Source organism: Carcharodon carcharias, chromosome 6, assembly GCF_017639515.1.
Source record: "Carcharodon carcharias isolate sCarCar2 chromosome 6, sCarCar2.pri, whole genome shotgun sequence".
NCBI classification, from domain to species: domain Eukaryota; kingdom Metazoa; phylum Chordata; class Chondrichthyes; order Lamniformes; family Lamnidae; genus Carcharodon; species Carcharodon carcharias.
Window position 1 is genome coordinate 137,977,120 of NC_054472.1, and position 22,962 is coordinate 138,000,081.

Sequence of the window (22,962 nt, forward strand, 5' to 3'; positions counted from 1 at the left end):
CACTCTCTCTTGACAAAATGGTATTGTAGTGCTAGTTCTGGTGAGGCTATCCTGCTGGAAGGATAGGACATACCCAAGGATGGTGAAGGAGGAGTCTGAGGCAATGCCTGTGGCTTCCTACATTCCTGCCCTTGCTACTGCATACTTGGCTGGTGATTCATCTGGTGAAGCCCCTTCCCTGTATTGCCCTCACATGATGCCAGCCTCTGAGCTAATGCTTGGCCGGGTCAGATTAAGTGTTGGTGCATATGCAGATAGGGTGTCTTTTTCTCCCTGAAGTAGCAGAGGTATCTCCTCGTTTTTGGCACCTTAAATGAAAGAGGCGATGGGTTAACTTTTAGTGTGAAAGAAGTACAAGAAGGATGCTAGCTTTCACTAGCTTCAGGCTAGTGAAACCAGCTGCAGTTAGCCATACAGAGTGTGTAGGCTGAGATATAAGTAAGAAGTGAAAAAAGGATAAAGCTGTGAAGAAATCTTGCAAGATGCCTCCTCCGTTTTGCAACATGCCACAGTCATGACTGTCCAGCTGCCTGTGATGGCTGACACCTTTTTTTCAACTGAAGAAGAGGGTGTGCCAGCGGGCTCAGCTTCTTCCAGTGGCAATTTCCTGGAGTTGTTCATGACCTTCTGCATGAAAGAAGAGAGTGTGTTTGTGACATCCTAATGAGGAGCTTCTAAATGTACCGGCGATAATGGAAAAGTTTACATGCAATGTATAAGATGTGACATGTGTATAGGGAAAAGAAGCAAGCATAAACTGTAGTACAGTGATTGTAGTAGATTGAAAGGAGGTTAATATTAAGAGAAATGAAGCTGGTCGTAGTGGGGTGTGAGCAGAGAGTAAGAGAACAGTATTTGTATTTTATGAACTCTGATGTCATTAAACTTCTTTCGGCATTGCAGCCATGTCTTAAGAGCTAGGTGTAGTATAAATGGTTAATTTAATTGGTTAATTGGGATATGCTAATGTATGACCCAGATGATGATGTACCACTGACATTCAAGAGAGAGAGAGTGGTTGAAATCATGCCTAAGAGCTACGTGCCTACTCTGTAACCTGTTTAGATGTAGTACTAATAAACAGGTGTTAAATAGATACTAGAGTGTGTCTACAGTCTGTCTAAGAGACAAGTTCCCATGTCTAGATTCCAAGACGAAGGATCCAATCTCAGAACGTGATGGCAGCGATGGAGAAATCGATGTAAAAGACATCGGGTGGAATTTTCCATGCCCGCTGGCATCAGGCAGGTTTAGTGGCATGAGCGGCCAATATGGCAAGAAGGCCAAAAATCGGTTTCACAATGCCATGAAACCAGTTTGCAATCATCCACTCTGCCCGTCAATAGCGGGCTGCGTTTTCCATTGTTGGATGTTGGGAACCTTGTTGGAATACATCTGCATATCATTATAAACCCTGCTTACCGGAATCATCCCCCCACGCTGGATCGTCTGAGCATGTAGGCGTGTAATCATGCCAATGTGTTTCACAACAGCATATATAAGGTGTGCACTTGGCGGGCTGAACTTCAAGGGGAACTTGGAGGTGAGTGCACAGTAACGTTGCGCAGCGCTCACCAGAGTTGCCTGTTGGACTTCAAGGTTGAGGTGCTACATATTCAGGCAAGGGCATGGGTAAGTCACTTTTTCCCAGCTGACTTACAGTGCGGTGCCAGGGCAAGGGCTGCACTGCGGTTGAGGCGAGTTGGGGGAGGCAAAGGCTGCACTACAGTTGAGGTGAGTTGGGGGGGTGGGGGCAAGGGCTGCACTGCAGTTGATGGTAGTGCATAAGCACACATTAGGGAAAAGTGTATAAAGTGACCATTCCTCCATAGCTGAGAAAGTTCAGGCTGAGCCACATTGACATATTTGGAGTCGGGCCTGTAGCTTATATGCCCACTTAAGCAATGCAGAGGCACCAAATTGCCACCAAATGCTCCTGAACTTTTCACCCCTCAGCCACTGACTGCAAACTAATGAGTGTTTTAGTGGACTGCAGAACAGATGGATGACTGGGCACATTGTACAATCTCCTTGCTAAAGCTGGCCATGGAGCAGTCACTGGTGGAGGTGCTCACAGCTCCTTGCAATATCATCATTCAGGTTTGGACCAGTCTCCCCCAAGGTTCAAGCTAACAGCGCAGCCTTGCAGTGCAGGTTAGAAGAATGCCTTTGCCTGAGCTGAGAGCACAGCATGCAGTCCAGTGGGCGAAGCTGCCGCCAACTGGTCAGGTGGAGTGAGGCAGAGGTGGGTGGGGTCACGGGCAGCCATGCAATGCGCTAAACTCAGGCCACCCAAGTGGTGGCCAGGGCTCACCGGAATACATTAAGGGACCTTGAGGCTTAACCAATAGACAGTCTTAGAACACACAAGTTAATCCACACATCTCTTTCATTCTGCAAGGGGAGTACATCAGGAGTATGGAGCCTGGTGACCTAGTTTTTTGTCATGTGGTGTCTAGAGAGCAGAGACGAAGGAGAAGAGATTGATTGAGGCGCCTGGCTGGGCAGGAGGAGGAGCAGCATACTCAAGGAAGAAGGGGTTGGGCTCCCACACATGCTGCTGAACAGCCACCACAAGGCATCGCTATTCGACACCTGGCTAGAACCAGGGTCTACAGACATCGTCTTTCATTCATGCGGATGACTGAGAACCAGTGTCGCCAAAGACACAAAGACTGCACATGCCTAGGGAACTAGTCGGTAACACCTGCAGTTGCTACAGCATTTGGTGCCACGGGGACGTGGTGGGCATCCACTGCCCGTGGCTGTAAAAGTTCTGCAGCACTTAATTTTTATGCTCCTTTCAGGGCTCACATGTGACCTGTATGGGATATCACAAGCCTCCACCCACAGATCCATGAAGTCACAGATGCCATCTTCACGAAGGCACAGAAATTTGTGCATTTCGCCAGGGACCAGGAAAGACAAGATGCAAGAGCACTGGAATTTGCCCAGATCTCAGGTTTCCCACAGGTTCAGGGTGCCATTGACTGCACGCACGTGGCGCTCAGTCCCCTGTCACAACAAGCAGTCCACTATGTCAACCGCAAGGGCTTCCATTCTCTGAATGTTTAGCTGGTGTGCAACCACCACAAACGCATTCTGCAGGTCTGCGCACAGTTCCCAGGGACTGTGCATGACTCCTACATTCTCAGTCAGTCTCAGACCCATGACGTCTTCCAGGGTCCACAGAGGCTTCAGGGATGGCTCCTCGGAGACAGGGGTCTTCCTGCAGAGACCATGGCTGATGACAGCCATGCGGCAGCCTCATACTGCGGCAGGGCAAAAAGTATAATGAGGCTCATGTTGAGAAGTATGCACTCTATATTAAGCATGCTCAATGTGCAAAAGCCAATGGTACCATAGTTCATTTTGGCATTCACCCCAGCAAGGTAGTGATTACTAGGCTAAAGCTGGCAAGAAGATCCTGGAACGCAAGGCCAAATCTCACCAAGTTGGCAAAGCTAGGGACAAATATAAGGAAGAATCTGTCGAAAAAATGCAGGAGTAATTGAATGCTCCAACTTTGCTACTTTCAATACAGATTCAAAAACAAAAAACAATAATAATTAATGAGATGGGATTGGGATGATATGGTGTGAAAAGCCACCATTGTGACCAGCAGTTAAGACATCCTTTTTCCTACCTGCTACTGCACTTAGTGCAAATCTGGGATGATTCTACCCATTGGTGTTATCAAATGAAGCACAGAGTGAAGAAATCTTCAAAAACAGTTCGAGAAATCTTGGCGGTGGAAGGAGGCACACTGGAGAGAGGTAACAACAATTGTACCTAGTGAGCCATCCCTGCCTTAGCCCCACCCGTTTGACTGCCTTGAGGGCCCACAGAGAGGCTAGCTGTTATGGGAACACCATTTTCTCCAGTACTGAGCAGCATCAGGTCTTCACGAGAAAGAGGCAAAGCTTCAAATTAGTTCCTTCCTTTATGCAGTTGCGAGACAGGCCGAGATTAGAGAATTTAATTGGGCCATAATTCGTGGCAACTCTGAGGCTTCACATGACTCTGTAGATTGGGTAGGACCACAGGAGGTGGCCTCACTTACAATAGGATCTGCCACACCGCGCAAAAGGACGCAAAAGTGTTGTGACATGAAAAACAAGCACAGCAGCCAAGACTGCCAGAAGGGGGCATGGAATGCTTCCAGTCTGGCAAAACTGGACATTTCCAGTATTTCTGCAAATCCAGTAATTCTAATCAAAACCAAAGACCAGAAAAAAATTATGAAGCTCATTCCTTATCAGAAATGGAAAGCCTAGAAGCCAATGACCCAACAGAGTTCCCAGGTGAAGTAGATAGTCTTAATCCAGACTACTGGTTAGTTACAGTCCAAGTTCAAGACTTCACTACCTCTTTTAAAATTGATACTGGATTGGCTGTTAACATATTAGCAGATAACCTCGACTGACTTCAGCCTTTATCCAGATATCAGATATCAATTTACAAGGTCCAGATGGTATAGACCTTTCAATCAAAGGCAAGATTATTGCTGCTCTTAGCTACAAGGGATGACAGATCCTTGATTCTCTCCATGTTCTTTACAATCAACATTCATCCTTATTGAGTGGTGATGTTAGCGTACTTTTAGGAATCCCAGAAAGACTAGATGATGCTTATCATTTGAAGGACTTATTATCTTTCATGCAACCATCTTAAAACTTCTACTTAGAAGCAGTGGAAATTCAGCCTTCAAAGGCTGAGGAAGTCTATATACTCAGCAGTAAGTTCCTTTCTTTCACAGAGATACCATTCACTCGACCCAGGGCAGACAAGGAAGTTAGGAGTTAGGAATCTCTCACTTCTTCATGATGAAGGCCAGAGGTGGAGGGTGCAGAAGGCACTTCAGCAGACAATGATCATCCCCATGAAGACCTGCTGGACCTGAATCGGCTCTTCCTAAAGAATGATGAGGAAGAATCCTTGCAGCACTGTGTGATCTCTTGGAGGTTGAGGTCCTAGAGAATGATTCATCTTTCCCATTGATGAATGTACCTTATGAAGTTTCTGTTGTCTTTTTAGAAGAATCAGCTGTGCTTTTAACGGCTGAGCAGCATTCTGATCTTAGTTTCACTGAATCTGCCGATGTGTTGCCTACTTTATCTCCTATTGTCCATGAATTCTCCCACAGAGGATGTCTTGCCTTAGTCCAAATTAGAGTCCTTAGAGGATCACACTGTTAAACAACTGGTACCTTCCCAGAATGAAAGTCAGTTGGCACCCATACTTCATTCCCAGCTGAAATTCTTCTTCCCTTCAGAGCTGGAGATCAGCACAGAAGCTGTAGCATGATCTTCATCACCTCTAAAGCTTTGCAGTCCTGCACAGCAAGCCTGTCTCTGAGTTACTCATCTACAGGAAATTCGTCTTCATTTTGCCATTGAAATTCATCCCAAGGCAGAAGATGATGCTGTCTTGTCTCCATATCCTCAGTAATTCTTCCCATTACCCAGAGTGGCGCAGCTTCACACAGAGAAAAATGTGCCTCGCTTACCACTGCCTACAGAAAGTAAACATTCCTTCTGAAATATCATTGGGAAATCATCTCTTCTTCTTTTCCTGAAAGTCTTATTGGAATTTTGGTCTTTTTTCCTTCATCGTTGAAGCTTATTGAAATATTAGACCTTTAATGCTCTTTCAGTCTTTGATACGGTAGTTGATGATGCAGCTGTAATAGTCTTCCCAAGAGTTGAAGATCATTCCTCTTCTGAAGCTTCTTCCCAGAGTTCTTCAAGGGAGCAACAAATTTCTCAGAATGCCCTGAGTTCTTCTCTTCGAGTCCCAGAGGGCCCAGAGTTCAATTCTCTTCAGTCTTCTCTTATGGATCAGTCTTCTGTCGAAAAGTCTTTGTTGTATTTGCAGTTCAATCATTCTGCACCTATACTCAGCTTTCCAACTATGCTGACAGCAATGTACATAAAGTGTTGTCCTGTTTTGCAGAAGATGATGTCCTGCCAAATGCAGAAGAAAATATTTATTTTCCAAGCTATTTTCCCTAAGGTCTGAGAATAGTGTGGGAGATTGAATCCTCCTGAACTGTGACTTGGGATCGTAAGAGTTGGAGTTCAGTACAGCCAGTAGTTGTAAAAAGGGAGTTACAGAAATGTAATGTAATTGTTAAAGATGTATTTTTAATTTTGGAGACTAAACATGGTGGAGGGTGGGATAATTGGCATGTTTGGGCAGCAGGGTGGTTTCTCCCTCCTGATTATATGCTTGAAACCTCATTAATTATGCATTAGTGAGCTACTCTCCAAATCACATAGCAGGACACTGATTCGCTTGCTCCACCGTCACCTTGTGGGATCGTACGTTCTGCCGCCATATTTAAATGCCACCTGAACATATATATGCATTCTCTGCAGCCCAGCTGTGTGGTCTGCACATTATGAGCTGGCCCCCAGGAGAAAGAAATCATGTGCCTCCAGATCCAGCTATGATTCCCTGGTGGCTCTCAGCCATCCACAAACATCATAATGTCCACTTCCTGAGGGATGAACCAGGAGGTCCACCAACATTACCTTGCTGGCCTGCGAGATGGTTGCAGTGGAAGTCTGTGCCATTGAGGAAATGTCCTGCAGTGCAGGAAGAGGATAAATGATCTAATCTATTCTGCAAGGATAAGTCAACCTTCTGCTCACTCCAAACTCTCATTCTCATAGTGCAATCAGGTACTCAAAAGATTATACTCCTCAGGGGTCTCACATACTATTAGCAGAGGAGGCATCAGCACTGAATGTCTCATGCACACTTTAACATCACCACTATCTCATATATCATCCAGCACAAACAGCATCTTCACTCCTTATTGGGGAGGGCTCAACACACACAGCAGGCATGCATGCTTCCGAACCTCTCCTCCATCCCTTCTCATCAGATCTATTTGTCATCATGCAGGCCAAGCTGGCCCACAACAGTGGGGAGAGATCCCAGAAGGGAGGAGGGATGGCAGACATCCAGGAGTCCACTGCCCTCAAGGAAGAAGCAGCTGAGTTGACAGGGGAGGACAGAGATTGCTCTTGTGGCCAATGCGAGATCGGGCTCCATCAGCAACCAGTATGGATGAGATCTCCATTGGTCGATCACATTCTGACATTCACAGTGAATGACATGCAATATTGTATTCAGGCTGCTCATGAACTAAACCTACACTCTCTCTTTCACTTACAGGCACCAGCAGGTGCAAACACAAGAGCAGTCAGCCCATCAGCCCCAGTCCATCTCATTTAAGGATCTATTCGATGAAGACCTGTCACTGCGTTCACCTGCACCCTCCACCAGTGCAGAGACATACACCTCATTGGGTCACAGATCTAGATTAGGCTCGGGGTCACATTCTGGAGAACACTTCAGTGAAATGTTTCCACAGCAGTCAGAGGCAGTAACAGCCCAGGTCTCTCTGGCACCCGGAGGACTGCTAGAGAACAGGCACCCACTGAGTCCGAGTCAGATGATAAGCCTCTGGAAGCAGCCATCGCTAACATGCTGGAGATCGAAAGACAGGCAGCGGAACATCAAGCAGAGTTGTGAGAGGCAGTCAACAGACTAGAGCAAAAGATGGAGGAGTCCATCCATGTTCTATCTGATGTTGTGGCTCCGACATGTGAGCACCTTGATGTCACCATGGGAAGGGTAGTTGAAACTTTGGAGAGCTTGGCCCAGCAGGTTCTGCCAGATTTGCGCTTGGATCTTCACTCCATCATTCTAGGCATAGGTGAGGTCCATCAGTGGCTAGATGAGAGGGGGTCAGGGCACCTCGACCTTTCTCCAGGTGCCCCTCATCCTCATGGAGCCTGTCAGGGGGCCTCAGGCGGCAAAGCGAGAAGGAACATCAGCTGGACATTCCAGGGCCATCTACCCAGGAGACTCCAAGAGTGTCCAGCCACTCCCAATCCCCTCTGCCTGTGACCCCATCAGCTCCAGCTCCACAAGCCGAGAAGGGTGCACCTGCTCCACAGCAGGTGACCCAAAGTAGACCGGGGCCTTCCAGGCCTTGACCCTCCAAAGAATGCCCACTTAGGTCATCACAGTCAGCAGGCTGCCTTCACTTCTGCTGCCGATGTTGGGGATGCACCTAGACTTAGTGGTATGATAAGAAAAAGTCAGAAATACTGAGAGTACAATGATGGCACGGTGTTCACTCACTGTATATATCATGCACCTTTGTTCATACATTTTGAGTTAATGATAATGGTCTCATCTTGTGAATGCCTCTTGCGTATGAATCTATGTGCCCTCTTAGTGGGAGGGTGGCCCAAGCTCTGTGATAGTCTCACTTTGTGTGCCTCAGATTCATGTGACGTTTAGCAGACTAATTTTAGTCACTCGCCCCTAGTGTCATGTAAGGGAGATGAGTCAAGCCATATCCTGAAAGTTACTGCGTATTGAGATTTTATTCTTTAAGCCTCGCAAGATATCATAGAATTATGTGTGCTCATGTGTCTTGGAGGATTAAACATAATGTTGTTTCATCAACATTGAGCTGTGTTTATTGTGACTGTGAAAGTACATGACATTATGTAGGTCTCTAGAACCATGTGCAAACCTTTGTGGCTGCTCAAAGTGTCACCTTCAGATGGCAATGACTGTACAATCTGTAGTTGATGCAGGGTGCATGCTGGTGTGCTGCCTTTCACCTCACACACCAGTTATAAGCAGCTTTGGGTGCTGACCTATCCAAAAATGAGGGCTTTGGGATCCTTGAGGTTTACAGGTCCAAGGCCGAATGCTGACCTTGCTTGCGGATGTCACTGCTTGTAAAGACCTTTCCAATCACTGGCATGGCACTAAGGGATAGGGGAAATGTGCTCGGGTCCCCTTGCCTGGCCTTCCTCCTGCTAGAACTTTACAGGTATCAGCATGTCACAGGCATGTCTTCCGCTTTGTACTGCTGCAATGACATCCTCGCATGGAAGGTGATTCATCATCGCTCTCTTTGGGTTCCTACCTTTCAAAGTCCTCCTCGTTCAAGAAAATCTCTCCCTCCTCCATGTCTCCTGTGGCAAGTGATCGCCTCTTCAAAGTGCCAGGATGTGCAGGGCGCAACAGACCACGATGATATCGGATACCCTCTATGGAGAGCACTGCAGAGCCCCACCTGAACAGTCCAAACAACGGAAGCGCATCTTCAGGATGCCAATGACTTGCTCTATGATGGACCTTGTCACAGAATGTGCCATGTTTTATTACTTCTCTGAGGCACTTTAAAGATGATTCATGGGTGTCATGATCACCTCTTCAGTGAATACCCCTCATCACTCAGCAACCAACCCTTTAAGGCAACAGCCCTCTGAATATCTGTGGCACCAAGGAGTGATTCAGGATGTAGGAGTTGTGAGAACTCCCAGGATACGTGGCACAAACGTGCTTCTGCTTCTGCTTCGCTTCTGATGATTACAGACCAGCTGAATGTTGATGAAGTGGAACCTTTTTCTGTTAATGAAGACCAGGAGTTGCTGTCAGGGAACTCTTAAAATGACATGTGTGCAATTTTTTGTTCCCTGTACTTCTGGGAAGCCAGAGATTGATGTAAATCCCAGAAATTTAGCAGCCTGGCTAGCTTCATCCATTGTGAACTTTATATAATGATAAGTCTTACTGTAGAGGGCATCCATCACCTCCTTTATACATTTATGTGTTGAGACCTGAGAGATGCTGCAAAGGTCCCGTGTGGATCCCTGGAACGAGCTGCTTGCAAAAAAATTGAACATGATGGTGACCTTCAGCGACACTGCCAGGGTATGGCTGCCCCATCCATGTAGAATCAGATCCCCTCCTTGCAGAATGTGGCAGCTTTGAGCCACCACATCTTTTGACAAATGTAGGCATGTGTGGGTGACACTGTCTCTCACTCAACTCCAAATACGAGAGGTGTCTTCAGAATACTCTTCACCACGCCAATCACCTCAGTGGGATAGATCTGACCTCCTGAGCCTCTGGGTCTTCCTGGGGCACCACTGGACCATGCACCTCAGGCCAGGGCTCTTCTCTAAGCTGTGCTCGATGCTGCAGGGCCCTTTTCCTCCTCCTCAATCTGAGCACTGCCATCAGGAAGGCAGCATTGACTGCAGCCTCCATTCTGCAATCCTCCTTCTTCCTCTGGACAGATAGATCCAAGAGCTGAATGTATCTCATCCATCAATTACAGATCTCCCACTCCAAGCCAGAAAGCCACTGTCATCCCCTTGGACTGAGCTTGCGCTACGTGCTTTTCCCTGTTCCACCCTTGTTGCTGAGGCGCTCCCTCACAGATCATAGGTGTCTCAGAAGCCACCCCAACAACTTGACATCTCAATCCCATATAGGATGTATGAGGGATGAGCACAGCCATGTAATTTTAAGCCTCACTATAGGTACCTTTATGACGCCCAATTTGGATTTGAGATTACCCTTGCCTTACACTTTTGGAAAGATTGGATGCCTTATGCCTTCTGTCAAATGTCAAATAGACAATGCAGTCTGCAGGATTTGATAGAGCTTCTTGCATATATCCAGCAGCTGTGCTCCCTTAATAGCTGGCACCTCTTCCCTGCTCACATTCTTCTGATGGCTAAATGCTCAATGAGACCACCCAATGTGACCCCAGTGTAATCTCATGTAAAAGCACACCATGATTTACTGAATCCTAACTTTTCAATAAACTCTTCTTTTGTTCCTGACTCCGTTCACTGTCCTCCAATCATCCTGGAACCCCCACGGTGTGCAGGCAGACCTCCCTTTGATTGCTTTCCAGCCTCCCCCAGTAACCCTGGAACCCATAGTGATTGAAGTGGACATTTTTGTCCTCCTACCATCGCCCCAAACCCACCACTGTGGATAACGCTATGCCCCATGTGGACCTCACCCCTCCCTATCTTGAGGCTGTATGCACAGTCACATACAAGGGCAACCCCCCTAACCCCCATGAGACCTTCGAGTAGCCCCCCCTACATTATGTTTTCCTCATTTACAGGCTGCAGGTGCCTTCTCTGACCATGACTATTCCATCTGCAGCCCAGTACCAAGCAGGCCACCCCCAGGACCACCAGTGTGAGGCACTGATCACGGCCTGGACACCAAGCTATGCACCACCCACATTGAACAGACAGGCTTTGCCTTTCCCCGGACCGGGACCACAATGTGCATATCATGCATAGCCCATTAGCATGGCCCTCAAAGCCCAAGACTGTCTTTAGTTCTGTCTTCACGGAGGAAGCCAGAAATGCTACGAAGCCAAGGGTCAAGTGAGAAGGAGGAATTGAAGGAAATTAGTACCGCTAAAAAAAAGTGCTGGAGCAAGCCAATAAATCCTCAGGGCCCGATAAAGTACATCCCAGGGTACTAAAGGAGGTGGCCATGGAAATAGTGGATGCATTGGTTGTCATCTTCCAAAATTTTGTAGATTCTGGAATGGTCCCAGCAGATTGGAGGGTGGCAAATATAACCCAACTATTTAGAAAAGGAGGGAGGGAGAAAGAAAATAGGAAATACAAACCGGTTAGCCGAACCATCAGTAGTAGGGAAAATCCTTGCATCTATTATAACGGATGTGATAACAGGACACTTAGAAAATATCAATGGACATAACTAGCAGAATAGATAAGGGAGAATCAGTGGATGTGGTGCATTTGGATTTTCAAAAAGCTTTTGATAAAGTCCCACATAAGAGGTTAGTGGCTAAAATTAAAGCACATGGGATTGGGAGTAATATATTGAAATGGTTTGAGAATTAGTTAGCAGACAGGAAACAGAGAATAGGAATAAATGAATCTTTTTTGAAGTGGCAGACAGTGACTAGTGGGGTACCGCAGGGATCAGTGTTTGGGTTTTTACAACAATTGACAATGGTTTCATGGTCATCATTAGACTTTTAATTCCAGATTTTTATGAATTCAAATTCTACCATCTGCTATGGTGGGATTTGAACTCATGTCCCCAGACCATTATCCTGGGTCTATGGATTACTAGTCCAGCAACAATACCACTATGTTATTGCTTCCCCATAACTGCTGCCAGAAGTGTGCATAGCTGGCAGATCATGACATCAGTCAGCATGCAATGCCGATTTGACACTTGTGGTGTCATTTTGGAGTTCAAAGCTCCAGTTATCACCCATTCTTAACACAGCTGAAGATGTGTTCAGTAACAGGAAGGACACTAGACCAGCACTATTTGAAGGGATCACCATGTACTGGCAGGTTGGTTGTTGGTTAAGTTCTTCTGGCTGTTATGACAATTCCACAAGAGTTTGATGTTTTCTATAGTTGTTTGAAGTTGCAAAAGTCAGCATGATATGGTGTGGCAGATGCTGAAGGACTTTTTGGTGACTTCAAGGCTTCTACACAAATCAGTTATTCCCAGACATGGGTGCACTAGTAGACATGCCCCTTTGCATAGTGTATGACTTGGAGAATCAACAGAGGCTACACATAGCAGGACAAGATGCTGGAAGAGGGAGGAGGAAGAGGGGAAGGGTTCTCATCCAGAGGCTATATCCGCCCAAGATAGTAGCGAACAATTCTCTGTCCTGAATCTCAGCGAGGAACAATGTGTGAAACACATTCTTTAAGGGTGAATGCACTGAAATTTTCCACTTGTTACCACCACAAGTACAACCTCAGAGAAAACCAACGACTGCATTGCCAATGCCTGTGAATGTAATTGTGGCAATGAACTTTTATGTGTTTGGCTCTTTCCAAGTTGGGGCTGGAGATATTTACAACATCTCGCAGCTTCCATTCACTATTACAAAAGTAAGGTCACTGAGGCTCTCTATTCAATGAGAACTAGCTATATTTCATTCTCTCTTGCCAAAGACAAGCAGGCGGAGCGAGCAGAAGGCTTCGTGAGGATGGTAGGCATTCCCGTGGTGCAGTGTGCTGTTGACTGTGTGCATATTGCTTTTCAAACACCACATGCTAGCTCTGCCATGTAGCAGAACTAATTTCATTTCCTCAACCCATGCACACATGTACAGCATGAAAACCATGCTGTCACATAAAATATGATAAAGCAGATGCATGCCAAAACAGTGTTCTGTGGTGTTGACCATCCTGAATGAGCCCTACAATACTCAGAGTGGATGTCAAACACAATCCTCATTGTCCTGAGGGTAGAGCCCTTGCCACCACCTGTTCGATGAGCAACAGGAAGTAGGAGGTAGCAGGCAAATACAAAGGGAGAAGGCAACCCCCTAGACAGCTCCTTGCTGCCTGTGAATAACTTATCCAAGTGTGATACCAGTGACCAAAACCCCAATTCCCTATTTAAAAACTGTTTCAAACTTTACTTTTGCTCCATGGCTGCTTGGTCTTAATACAAAATAAAATCCGCCACAAAATAAACATTCCAAACAAACATATAAATGAAATAATGCCATGTTGCATACAAAAGTTAACTAATCACCCTTGTGCAGTCACTTAGTGCCTGTTTTCCTTTGCCAGTTCAAGTGCTTGTATGCAGTGCTACCCTAGTGACCTCAGCATGGTTGGTGGAAGGCTGCTGATTTTCACTGGAGGAGACTGCAGATGGTCTTGCAGAAAGAGCTCAAGGAGTTCTGGGCTTAGCTATGAACTGCTTTGTTGACATGCAGTCTGTGCTGGCTGGCTGAAAGGCAAAAGGAAGAGCTCTGGGGGAGTGACAAGAGAAAATGCTTTCCTCCTGAGAGAAGACAGCAGGCTAGTGCCTCATGGCGCCACTGCCACAACCCTGAGACAGCGGCTGAGCAATCCGAGTTAATCCCAGTAAGCTTGGACTGCTGTGACATGTACACTGTCATGCAGAGTCATGAAGGTAGCAGCCTGAGCTTGCATGACAGCAAGCTCACCTGGCCCAACAGAAAGGTCTTAAGCACACTTAAGAATGGCTGTGGTATTAGATGCTGCATCATGGTTGACTCCACAGTTGTGCAAAGGAAGTTGTCCATAACTTCCCTGCTTCTAATGCTGTGCTAAATTGGTGTTGGACTCCTCTGTGCTCCTTGACATTAAATACAAACTTTCTAACAGGCTTTCCAGTGCCAAGATGATGTAAGCTGCGATTTGAGTTTGTGATGGCTTTCCGTCTAATACTCAGGATGAGTTGCATTAATTCTTCATTTATTTCTAGGTCAGGATGTGGAGTGCCTTTAGCACTGACAAAACTGGGAAGTATTTAATTGATGTTTTTTGGAGAAGCAGTGTTTTGTGCTAACACAGTGTTACAAAATCAAAATGTAATGATATTTAAGTAACATATTTTTCATAATTAACTCAGCATCAGAAGTCACACTCAGCTGTAGGCTATGCATTACATTTTTTCTTATTGTTTGAGACTATCCTGTGGAACAAATTCAACCTGTAAAGTGAAAACACAAGTTCATATCTCGAGTGTAATACTACACCATTAACTAAAAACTGAAATATGAGCAAATATTTTATTATAGTTGGAAAATAAGAGGAGAAAGATAAAATATTAAAAAGGTTAAATAATAGCTAAATAATTTGCAAATTTCTTAATACAAAAGTAGGAAACTTACATAATATGAAATATTATCTTTGCATCACAATGAAAATACATTAAAACGTCAAAAGAATGTGTATGGTAAAAGGAAAGGCGTACATATGGAAACAAGTGAGGAAATTGACAGGGGAAAAAATAAAAAGGAGGGCTGAATGAAAGAAGAAAATGCTAGAAAAACAAGTATCGCCACATGTCTTAAATATAGGGGTAAAAACTGACCAACATTTCCTTCACTCCTCTATCAGAACTTGTTCTGGCAAAAAATCTACATCCAGATTGTCATTCTGCATCCCCTTCCCAGGCTTCCAGCACTGCCCACTGTAAAAAGTGGCAGTGCAGCTAAAGCCAGAAGTTACTAAAATCCACACTCAAGCCAAAGTGCTGCAGAGGGCCCAAGTGAATGATGAAATACTGTAACTGAATGCTGATGATCCTACTCTGTATTTACAGCTGTTTTTGTTTTGGATTTTAGTATTTTCAGTGTTTAAAAAATTATTATATACATTAAAACTATTTGTTCATTGCATTTAGGTGGAGGTGATATAAAGACATCCCCAGCTCCTGTGAGCATCTGGAGGACATACTTTGTAGCAAATGAATGGAATAAAATCCAGACTATCAGAAAAATTAATCCTATTTTTCAAATTATTGTTGTTCTTTTCTTTTTGGAAGTAAGTTTAACATTTAATAGGGTTTGAAAAGAACGTATACAAGTATTCAAGATTTTTGATAATAGTACACTTGAAATTGCTACAAACACAAGAAGCTGGGGACAAAGACACTATCTTATAGAAGGGGCAAGGCAAACAGACACTTTAGATTACCTGTTTTATGTGGATGGTGATAGATGTCTAAGATAGGGAGCTAAGTGAGAGAATGGAGGTGCATGGTTGAATACATATTTGAGGGAGTGGGTGAGACGGTATTAGTATTTGGAAGTTCATTGTTCTTTTTCCAATCCTGTACTTTCCTATGTTTCAAAGACAAAAATACAGATTATCACTAACTATTTATGATCACTTTAATAATTAGCAGATTTCATTGTACATTTTCAGGCAACTCTTTATATTTAAATAATATTAAATTTATTAATTTAAATATTAAACATTTATCTTTTTTTCCTCTCCGCTACATTTTCTCTACTTTTCTGAAGACACTTGAGTTAATTTTCAGGCTCTTGCGTGGACCCAGTGGGTGGCGGAGAAATAGTATTCATACAATTAAAGGTACCAAGTCCTGTACCGTTTTGGGTGAGACATCAGCAATTCATGGGCAAAAGAGCCGAGTCAGAATCCCTGTGTCATCAGTTGTTAAAGAGCTGCTGACAAAGTATGATGGGAACTTTAAAGACATTTGTTCTACAAGAAACATCACTAATAGAAATTATCTGCTCAGTCGTCTTTTTGCTCTTTATGAGACAATGCTGTCTGTGCACAAAGTTGTTGCTGTTTTTCCCTACATTACAACAGTGATTACATTTCAAAAGTATTTAATTGGCTGTAAAGTGCTATGGGACACCCTGAGATTGTAAAAACCACTATATACATGCAAGTTCTTTATTTCTTTCTATTTTATTCTATTCAGTCACACAGGGCCTTTGTGGCAGGTAGCTCGAGTCAGGAGATTTCCTGGCTCAGTGCACCAGCCTCAGGAAAAAGTGCTCGAATGGTGTGATTTTCATTGTGGGGGCTGGTGCAGGATAGAGTTCTGCCCGCCACCCATGGACACACATCAGAGGTGGCCACGTGTGGAAGACTGGTTAAAAGGCCTGCCTCAGTTGTCTGGGACCTGGTCATAGTTGTTTTGTTAAATATTAGGCTGTGTAGCCCTCACCCTTCACATCCACTTACCACCCCCCCCCTCCCCCCCCACCTGCTCCCAATGTCTCATCCATGCCAACTCATGGCCCTTAACTGCCCCAATGGCCCCTCATAACCCCCTCCCAACCCATACCCCTGCATCTCCAATGACCTCCATACTAACCCGTGCCCCTTCACTTACCCTCAATGCACTTCAATAGCCCCTTTAACCCTCCATGCCAGCTCATGACTCCATTCATCCCCTGGCCTCTTAGAAGCCCTTATTCCAACTTAGTGCCAACTCATGACCCCACCTACCACCCTTTGCCCTTACACCCTCCATGCCAACTCACCCAGTATCTACCATGGTAAGACTTTAGGAGCCATGCTGAAATGAAATAAAATACAGTTCCAAGTACCTATTACAAACTTCACTATATTAAAAACATTTTCATTCATGAAAGCCCATTCAATACATTTAAATCCCCTCAAATACTTAATCCCTTATAAAAAAACATTTGTATTCACAACCCCATATCAAAGACTGCTAATCCTTTATTAACTTCTTTGAACTGCCAATCAAACTTTGAACTTACAGTCCCCACTGTGATAATGTGACATGGACAAAAGAGCTGAAGAGCTGAACTCCTGAGGTGAGGTGAGAGTGACTGCCCTTGACATCAAGGCAGCAGTGTGTACCATCTACAAGATGCCCTGCAGGAATTCACCAAGGCTCATTAGACAGCACCTTCCAAACCCACGACCATTACCATCAGATAGATGGGAACACCACCACCTGGAAATTCCCTCCAAGTCACTCACCATCCTGACTTGGAAATATATCACCATTCCTTCACTGTCGCTGGGTCAAAATCCTGGAACTCCCTTCCTAACAACACTGTGGGTGTACCTACACCACACGGACTTCAGCAGTTCAAGAATGCAGCTCACCACCACCTTCAAGGGCAACCAGGGATAGGCAATAAATGTTGGCCCAACCAGCGAAGCCCACATCCTGTGAATGAAGAAAAAACGACAGGTTAGGGAAGCATTAAATCAGTAATAATGCTATAATGATATATTTTGGCATAAGCCAAAGAGCTATCTATTGAAACTGCTATCTAACCTATTGAAACCCTTTTTTTAAACTCTCACAGATACAGGCAGACAGTTTTTTTCAAATCTTAAAGGGCTTTAAATAGCTTGGCAGTTCTACATACCTTCCTCACCTCATTCAAGAGCATTTATGTTTTCACCAAAAAGTCATGGTACACACATTGCAGGTTTAGGTTGTTCCTGGAGTGAAAAATCGGATCTACTTGTCCTGTGCACTGAGTTTACATGGCCCTGCTGATTCATAATTCGTGCCTGTGCACTTCACACCCTGCCCCCTTTTCCCTACCGGTGAAAATTAGATCTGTCAGTCTCCATGACTCTGCAAAAATCCGGCCACAGTCACGGACACAAAAGCATATCTTGAACAGCAAGCCTATTTCAGTACTATAGGAGAATACTACATATGATCAAACTGTAATGTAGACCTTTTCCTTCAGTTTCTGAAGGAGACCAAGAAAGCTGAGCTGGGATCCATTAACCATGACTACCAAAGATACACTTTACAGTTGTAACTTAAAATAGAAAACTGATACATACAAAAATAAAATACTGTGGTGGCTGGAAATCTGAAATAAAATTAAAAATTACTAGAAATACTGAACATGGTAGGCAGCCTATGTGAAAAGAGAAAAAGGTTAATGTTTCAGGTCAATAACATTTCTTTCGAATATTCTGATGAAAGCTCCATGTTTCAGATCTTGAGCAACATTTGGCATAATTGAAGTGCATCGATAGGCTGAAAGCTACGTGTATTGCACTTTTCTAGATGTGGTAAACCCACAGCTTAAGGGTATTATACAGTTGGGAGGAGTTGCACAGGCAGTCCTCAACATCAACTCTGGCCTCCATGAAGCCCCATGGCATCAGGTCAAACATGGGAAAAGAAACTTCCTGCTGATTACCATGTACCACCCTCCCTCAGCTGATGAATCAGTGCTTCTCCATGTTGACCACCACGTGGAGGATGCAGTGAGGATGGCAAGGGCACAGAATGTACTCTGGGTGGGGGGCTCCAATGTCCATCACCAAGAGTGGCTCAGTAGCACCACTATGGACTGAGCTGGCCAAGTCCTAAAGGACATAGCTGCTAGACTGGGTCTAAGGCAGCTGGTAAGGGAACCAACAAGAGGGAAAAACATACTTGACCTCTTCCTCATCAACCTGCCCGCCACAGATGTGTCCATTTTTTTTAATTCATTCACGAGGTGTGGGCTTCACTGGCTGGGCCAGCATTTATTGACTATACCTAGGTGCCCTTGAAAAGATGGTGGTGAGCTGCCTTCTTGAACCACTGCAGTCTATGTGGTGTAGGTACTGTTAGGTACTGTGATAACACAGTGCTGTTAGGAAGGGAGTTCCAGGATTTTGACCAGTGACAGTGAAGGAACGGCGATATATTTCCAAGTCAGGATGGTGAGTTACTTGGAGGGGAACCTCCAGGCGGTGGTGTTCCCAAGTGTCTGCTGCCCTTGTCCTTCTAGGTGGTAGTGGTCATGGGTTTGGAAGGTGCTGTCGAAGTCCCGCAGTGCATCTTATACCCTGCTGCTACTGTGCATTGGTGGTGGAAGGAATGAATGTTTGTAGATGTGGTGCCAGTCAAGCGGGCTGCTTTGTCCTGGACGGTGTCCAGCTTCTTGAGTGTTGTGGGAGCTTCATTCATCCAGGCAAGTGGGGAGTATTCCATCACACTCCTGATTTGTACCTTGTAGATGGTGGACAGGCTTTGGGAGGTGAGTTACTCGTCACATGATTCCTAGCCTCTGACCTATGCTTGTAGCCACAGTATTTATATGGCTAGTCCAGTTCAGTTTCTGGTCAATGGTAACCCCCAGGCTGTTGATAGCGGGGGATTCAGTGATGGTAATGCCATTGAATATCAAGGGCCAATGGTTGGATTCGGTCTTGTTGGAGATGGTCATTGCATGGCACTTCTGTGGCGTGAATGTTACTTGCCACTTGTAAGCCCAAGCCTGGATATCGTCCAGGTCTTGCTGCATTTGGATATGGACTGCTTCAGTATCTGAGAAGTCGTGAATGGTGCTGAACATTGTGCAATCATCAGCAAACATCCCCACTTCTGACCTTATGATGGAAGGAAGGTCATTGATGAAGCAGCTGAAGATGGTTGGGCCGAGGACACTACCCTGAGGAACTCCTGCAGCTAAGATGACTTACCTCCAACAACCACATCCATCTTCATTTGTGCCAAGTATGACTCCAACCAGCATAGAGTTTTCCCCCTGATTCCATTGACTCCAGTTTTGCTAGTGCTCCTTGATGCCACACTCGGTCAAATGCTGCCTTGATGTCATGGGCAGTCACTCTCACCTCATCTCAGGAGTTGAGCTCTTTTGTCCATGTTTGAACCAAGGTTGTAATGAAGTCAGGAGCTGAGTGAAACCCAAACAGGGCATCAATAAGCAGGTTATTGCTAAGCAAATGCAAGTGCCTGACCGTGTCGGTAGGAGTGATCACCGCGCAGAGTCGTTATGGAGACGACGTCCTGCCTTCACATTGAGGATATCCTCCATCGTGTTGTGTGGCACTACCACCGTGCTAAATGGGATAGATTTTGAACAGATCCAGCAACTGAAGACTGGGCATCCATGAGGCGCTGTGGACCATCAGCAGCAGCAGCAGAATTGTACTCTAATACAATCTGTAACCTCATGGCCCGGCATAACCCCAACTCTACCATTACCATCAAGCCAGGAGATCAACCCTGGTTCAAAGAAGAGTGCAGGAGCAACACCAGGCATACTTAAAAATGAGGTGTAAACCTGGTGAAGCTATAACACAGGACCACATGCGTGTCCAACAACATAAGCAGCAAGTGATAGACAGAGCTAATCAACCCCACAACCAACAGATCAGATGTAAACTCTGCTGTCCTGCCACATCCAGTCGTGAACGGTGGTGGACAATTAAACAGCTCACTGGAGGAGGAGGCTCCACAAATATCCCCATCTTTAATGATGGAGGAGCCCAGCACATCAGTACAAAAGATAAGGCTGAAACATTTGCAACAATCTTCAGCCAGAAGTGCCAAATGGATGATGCATCTCGGCATCCTCCGGAGGTCCCCAGCATCATAGATGCCAGTCTTCAGCCAATTTGATTCACTCCATGTGATATCAAGACCAGCTGTAGACACTGGATGGTACAAAGGCTATAGGCCCTGACAATATTCCAGCAATATTACTGAAAGCTTGTGCACTGGAACTTGCCATACCCCTAACCAAGCTGTTCCAGTACAGCTATAACACTGGCATCTACCCAGCTATGTGGAAAATAGCCAAGGTATGTCCTGTACACAAAAAACAGGACAAATCCAACGCGACCAATTACCACCCCACCAGTCCACTCTCGATCATCAGTAAAGTAATGGAAGGGGTCATGAACAGTGCTATTAAAAGGCACTTGCTTAACAATAACCTACTCACTGACACCCAGTTTGGGTTCTGCCAGGGCTACTCAGCTCCTGACCTCATTATAGTCTTGGTTCAAACTTGGCCAAAAGAGTTGAACTCCCAAGGTGAGGTGAGAGTGACAGACCTTGACATCAAGGCAGCATTTGACCGAGTGTGGCATCAAGGAGCCCTAGCAAAACTGGAGTCAAGGGGAATCAGGGGAAAACTCTGCTGGTTGGAGTCATACCTAGCAGAAAGGAAGATATTTGTGGTTGTTACAGGTCAGCCATCTCAGCTCCAGGATATCACTGCAATAGTTCCTCAAAGTAATGTCCTCAGCCCAACCATCTTCAGCTGCTTTATCAATGACCTTCCTTCCATCATAAGATCAGAAGTGGGGATGTTCGCTGATGGTTGAACAATGTTCAGCATCATTTGCGACTATACAGATACTGAGGCAGTCCATGTCCAAATGCAGCAAGACCTGGACAATATCCAGTCTTGGGCTGACAAGTGGAATGTAACATTCGTACCACTCAAGTGTCAGGCAATGACCATCTCCAACAAGAGAGAATCTAACCATCAGCACTTGACATTTAATGGCATTATCAGCACTGAATCCCCCGCTATCAACATCCTGGGGGTCACCATTGACCAGAAACTGAACTGGACTAGTCATGTGGCTACAAGAGCAGGTTAGAGGCTGGGAATCGTGTGACGAGTAACTTACCTCCTGGCTCCCCAAAGCCTGTCCACCATCTATAAGGCACAAGTCAGGAGTGTGATGGAATACTCACCATTGCCTGGATTAGTGCAGCTCCCACAACACTCAAGGAGCCTGACACCGTCCAGGACAAAGCAGCCATTGGCACACATCCACAAACATTCATTCCCTCCACCACCAATGCAGCAGTGTGTACCATCTACAAGGTGCACTGCAGGATTTCACCTAGGCTCCTTAGACAGTACCTTCCAAACCCACAACCATTACCATCTAGAAGGACAATGGCAGCAGATAGATGGGAACACCACCACCTGGAAGTTCCCTCCAAGTCACTCACCATCCTGACTTGGAAATATATCGCCATTCCTTCACTGTCGCTGGGTCAAAATCCTGGAAGTCTCTTTCTAACAGCACTGCGAGTGTACTTACTCCACATGGACTGCAGCGGTTTAAGAAGACAGCTCACCACCATCTTCTCAAGGGCAACCAGGGGTGGGCAATAAATGCTGGCCCACCAGGGAAGCCCACATCCCATGAATGAATTCAAAAAAATTCAGGCAGTGAGGCAATGGGTGACCACCAGGTAGTCAAAGAGGTTCAAGCGGGCAGTGCAGCATCTTCTGAGTACCTCTCACTCTCCAGCCAGTATTTAATTCTGAATACTGGTGAGAGTAAATGTTGCTCTGGGGTGTGCAGCCAGGACCAAGTCCATGGTACACAGCTGGCTTAACTGTACAGGAGGAAGATTGGGAAACCTATGGGTATTTGGGGATTTGGTTGTTAGAGGTATGGACAGACATTTCTGTGACTGCACAGTGAATCCAAGATGGTAAGCTGCCTCCCTGGTGCCAAGGTCAAGGATGTCACTGAACACCTCCTGCAGGCAGAGTTTAGAGTGCTAGGTAGTAAGCTCTGGATTTACTCCCAGTATCATGTGCCCGTGAATATAGAAAAAGGAGGATTGAACAGATGACTGCATGCAGGAGCGAATGCTCTCAATTCCTGAGAGAAGCTGGGTTGCATCTGAACAGAGCCAGACCCAAGGGCAATTTGTTTGGGCAGTTGGGGAGGGTTTAAACTAACTTGGCAGAGGTGGAAACAGCAGGAAATATTAGGGAGGAAGAACAAGGTGACAAAGAATTATAGAAACAGACAGCACTAGACTGGAAAGTAGTATTTTATTAGATGGGGTTAGAGTAAGAGTGAATTAAATAAGACCTAAATTAAGTTTACTGTGCATGTTTAATGTGTAGTGCATAAAAAATAAAGTTGGTGAGCTACAGGCATAGATAGCCACATAGGAATATGAAGTTGTGACAATAATGGAGACCTTTCTCAAAGCGGGACTGGGTACTAAATATTCCTGGATACCAGGTTTTCAGAGAAGATAGGGGGCTAGATTATATGCTCCCTGCCAGTA

The 22,962-nt window shown here is 45.4% G+C and overlaps 1 protein-coding gene across 1 annotated transcript in view; it reads left to right on the forward strand.

The window, feature by feature from the left end:
- The window catches only part of tmem67 (transmembrane protein 67), a 287,301-nt gene that overhangs the window by 213,337 nt on the left and 51,002 nt on the right, over nucleotides 1-22,962 (forward strand). Inside the window, exon 21 of the mRNA XM_041189291.1 lies at nucleotides 15,025-15,164. Within this exon, the coding sequence (XP_041045225.1) occupies nucleotides 15,025-15,164 (140 nt within the window). The remainder of the gene's footprint in view (nucleotides 1-15,024; nucleotides 15,165-22,962) is intronic.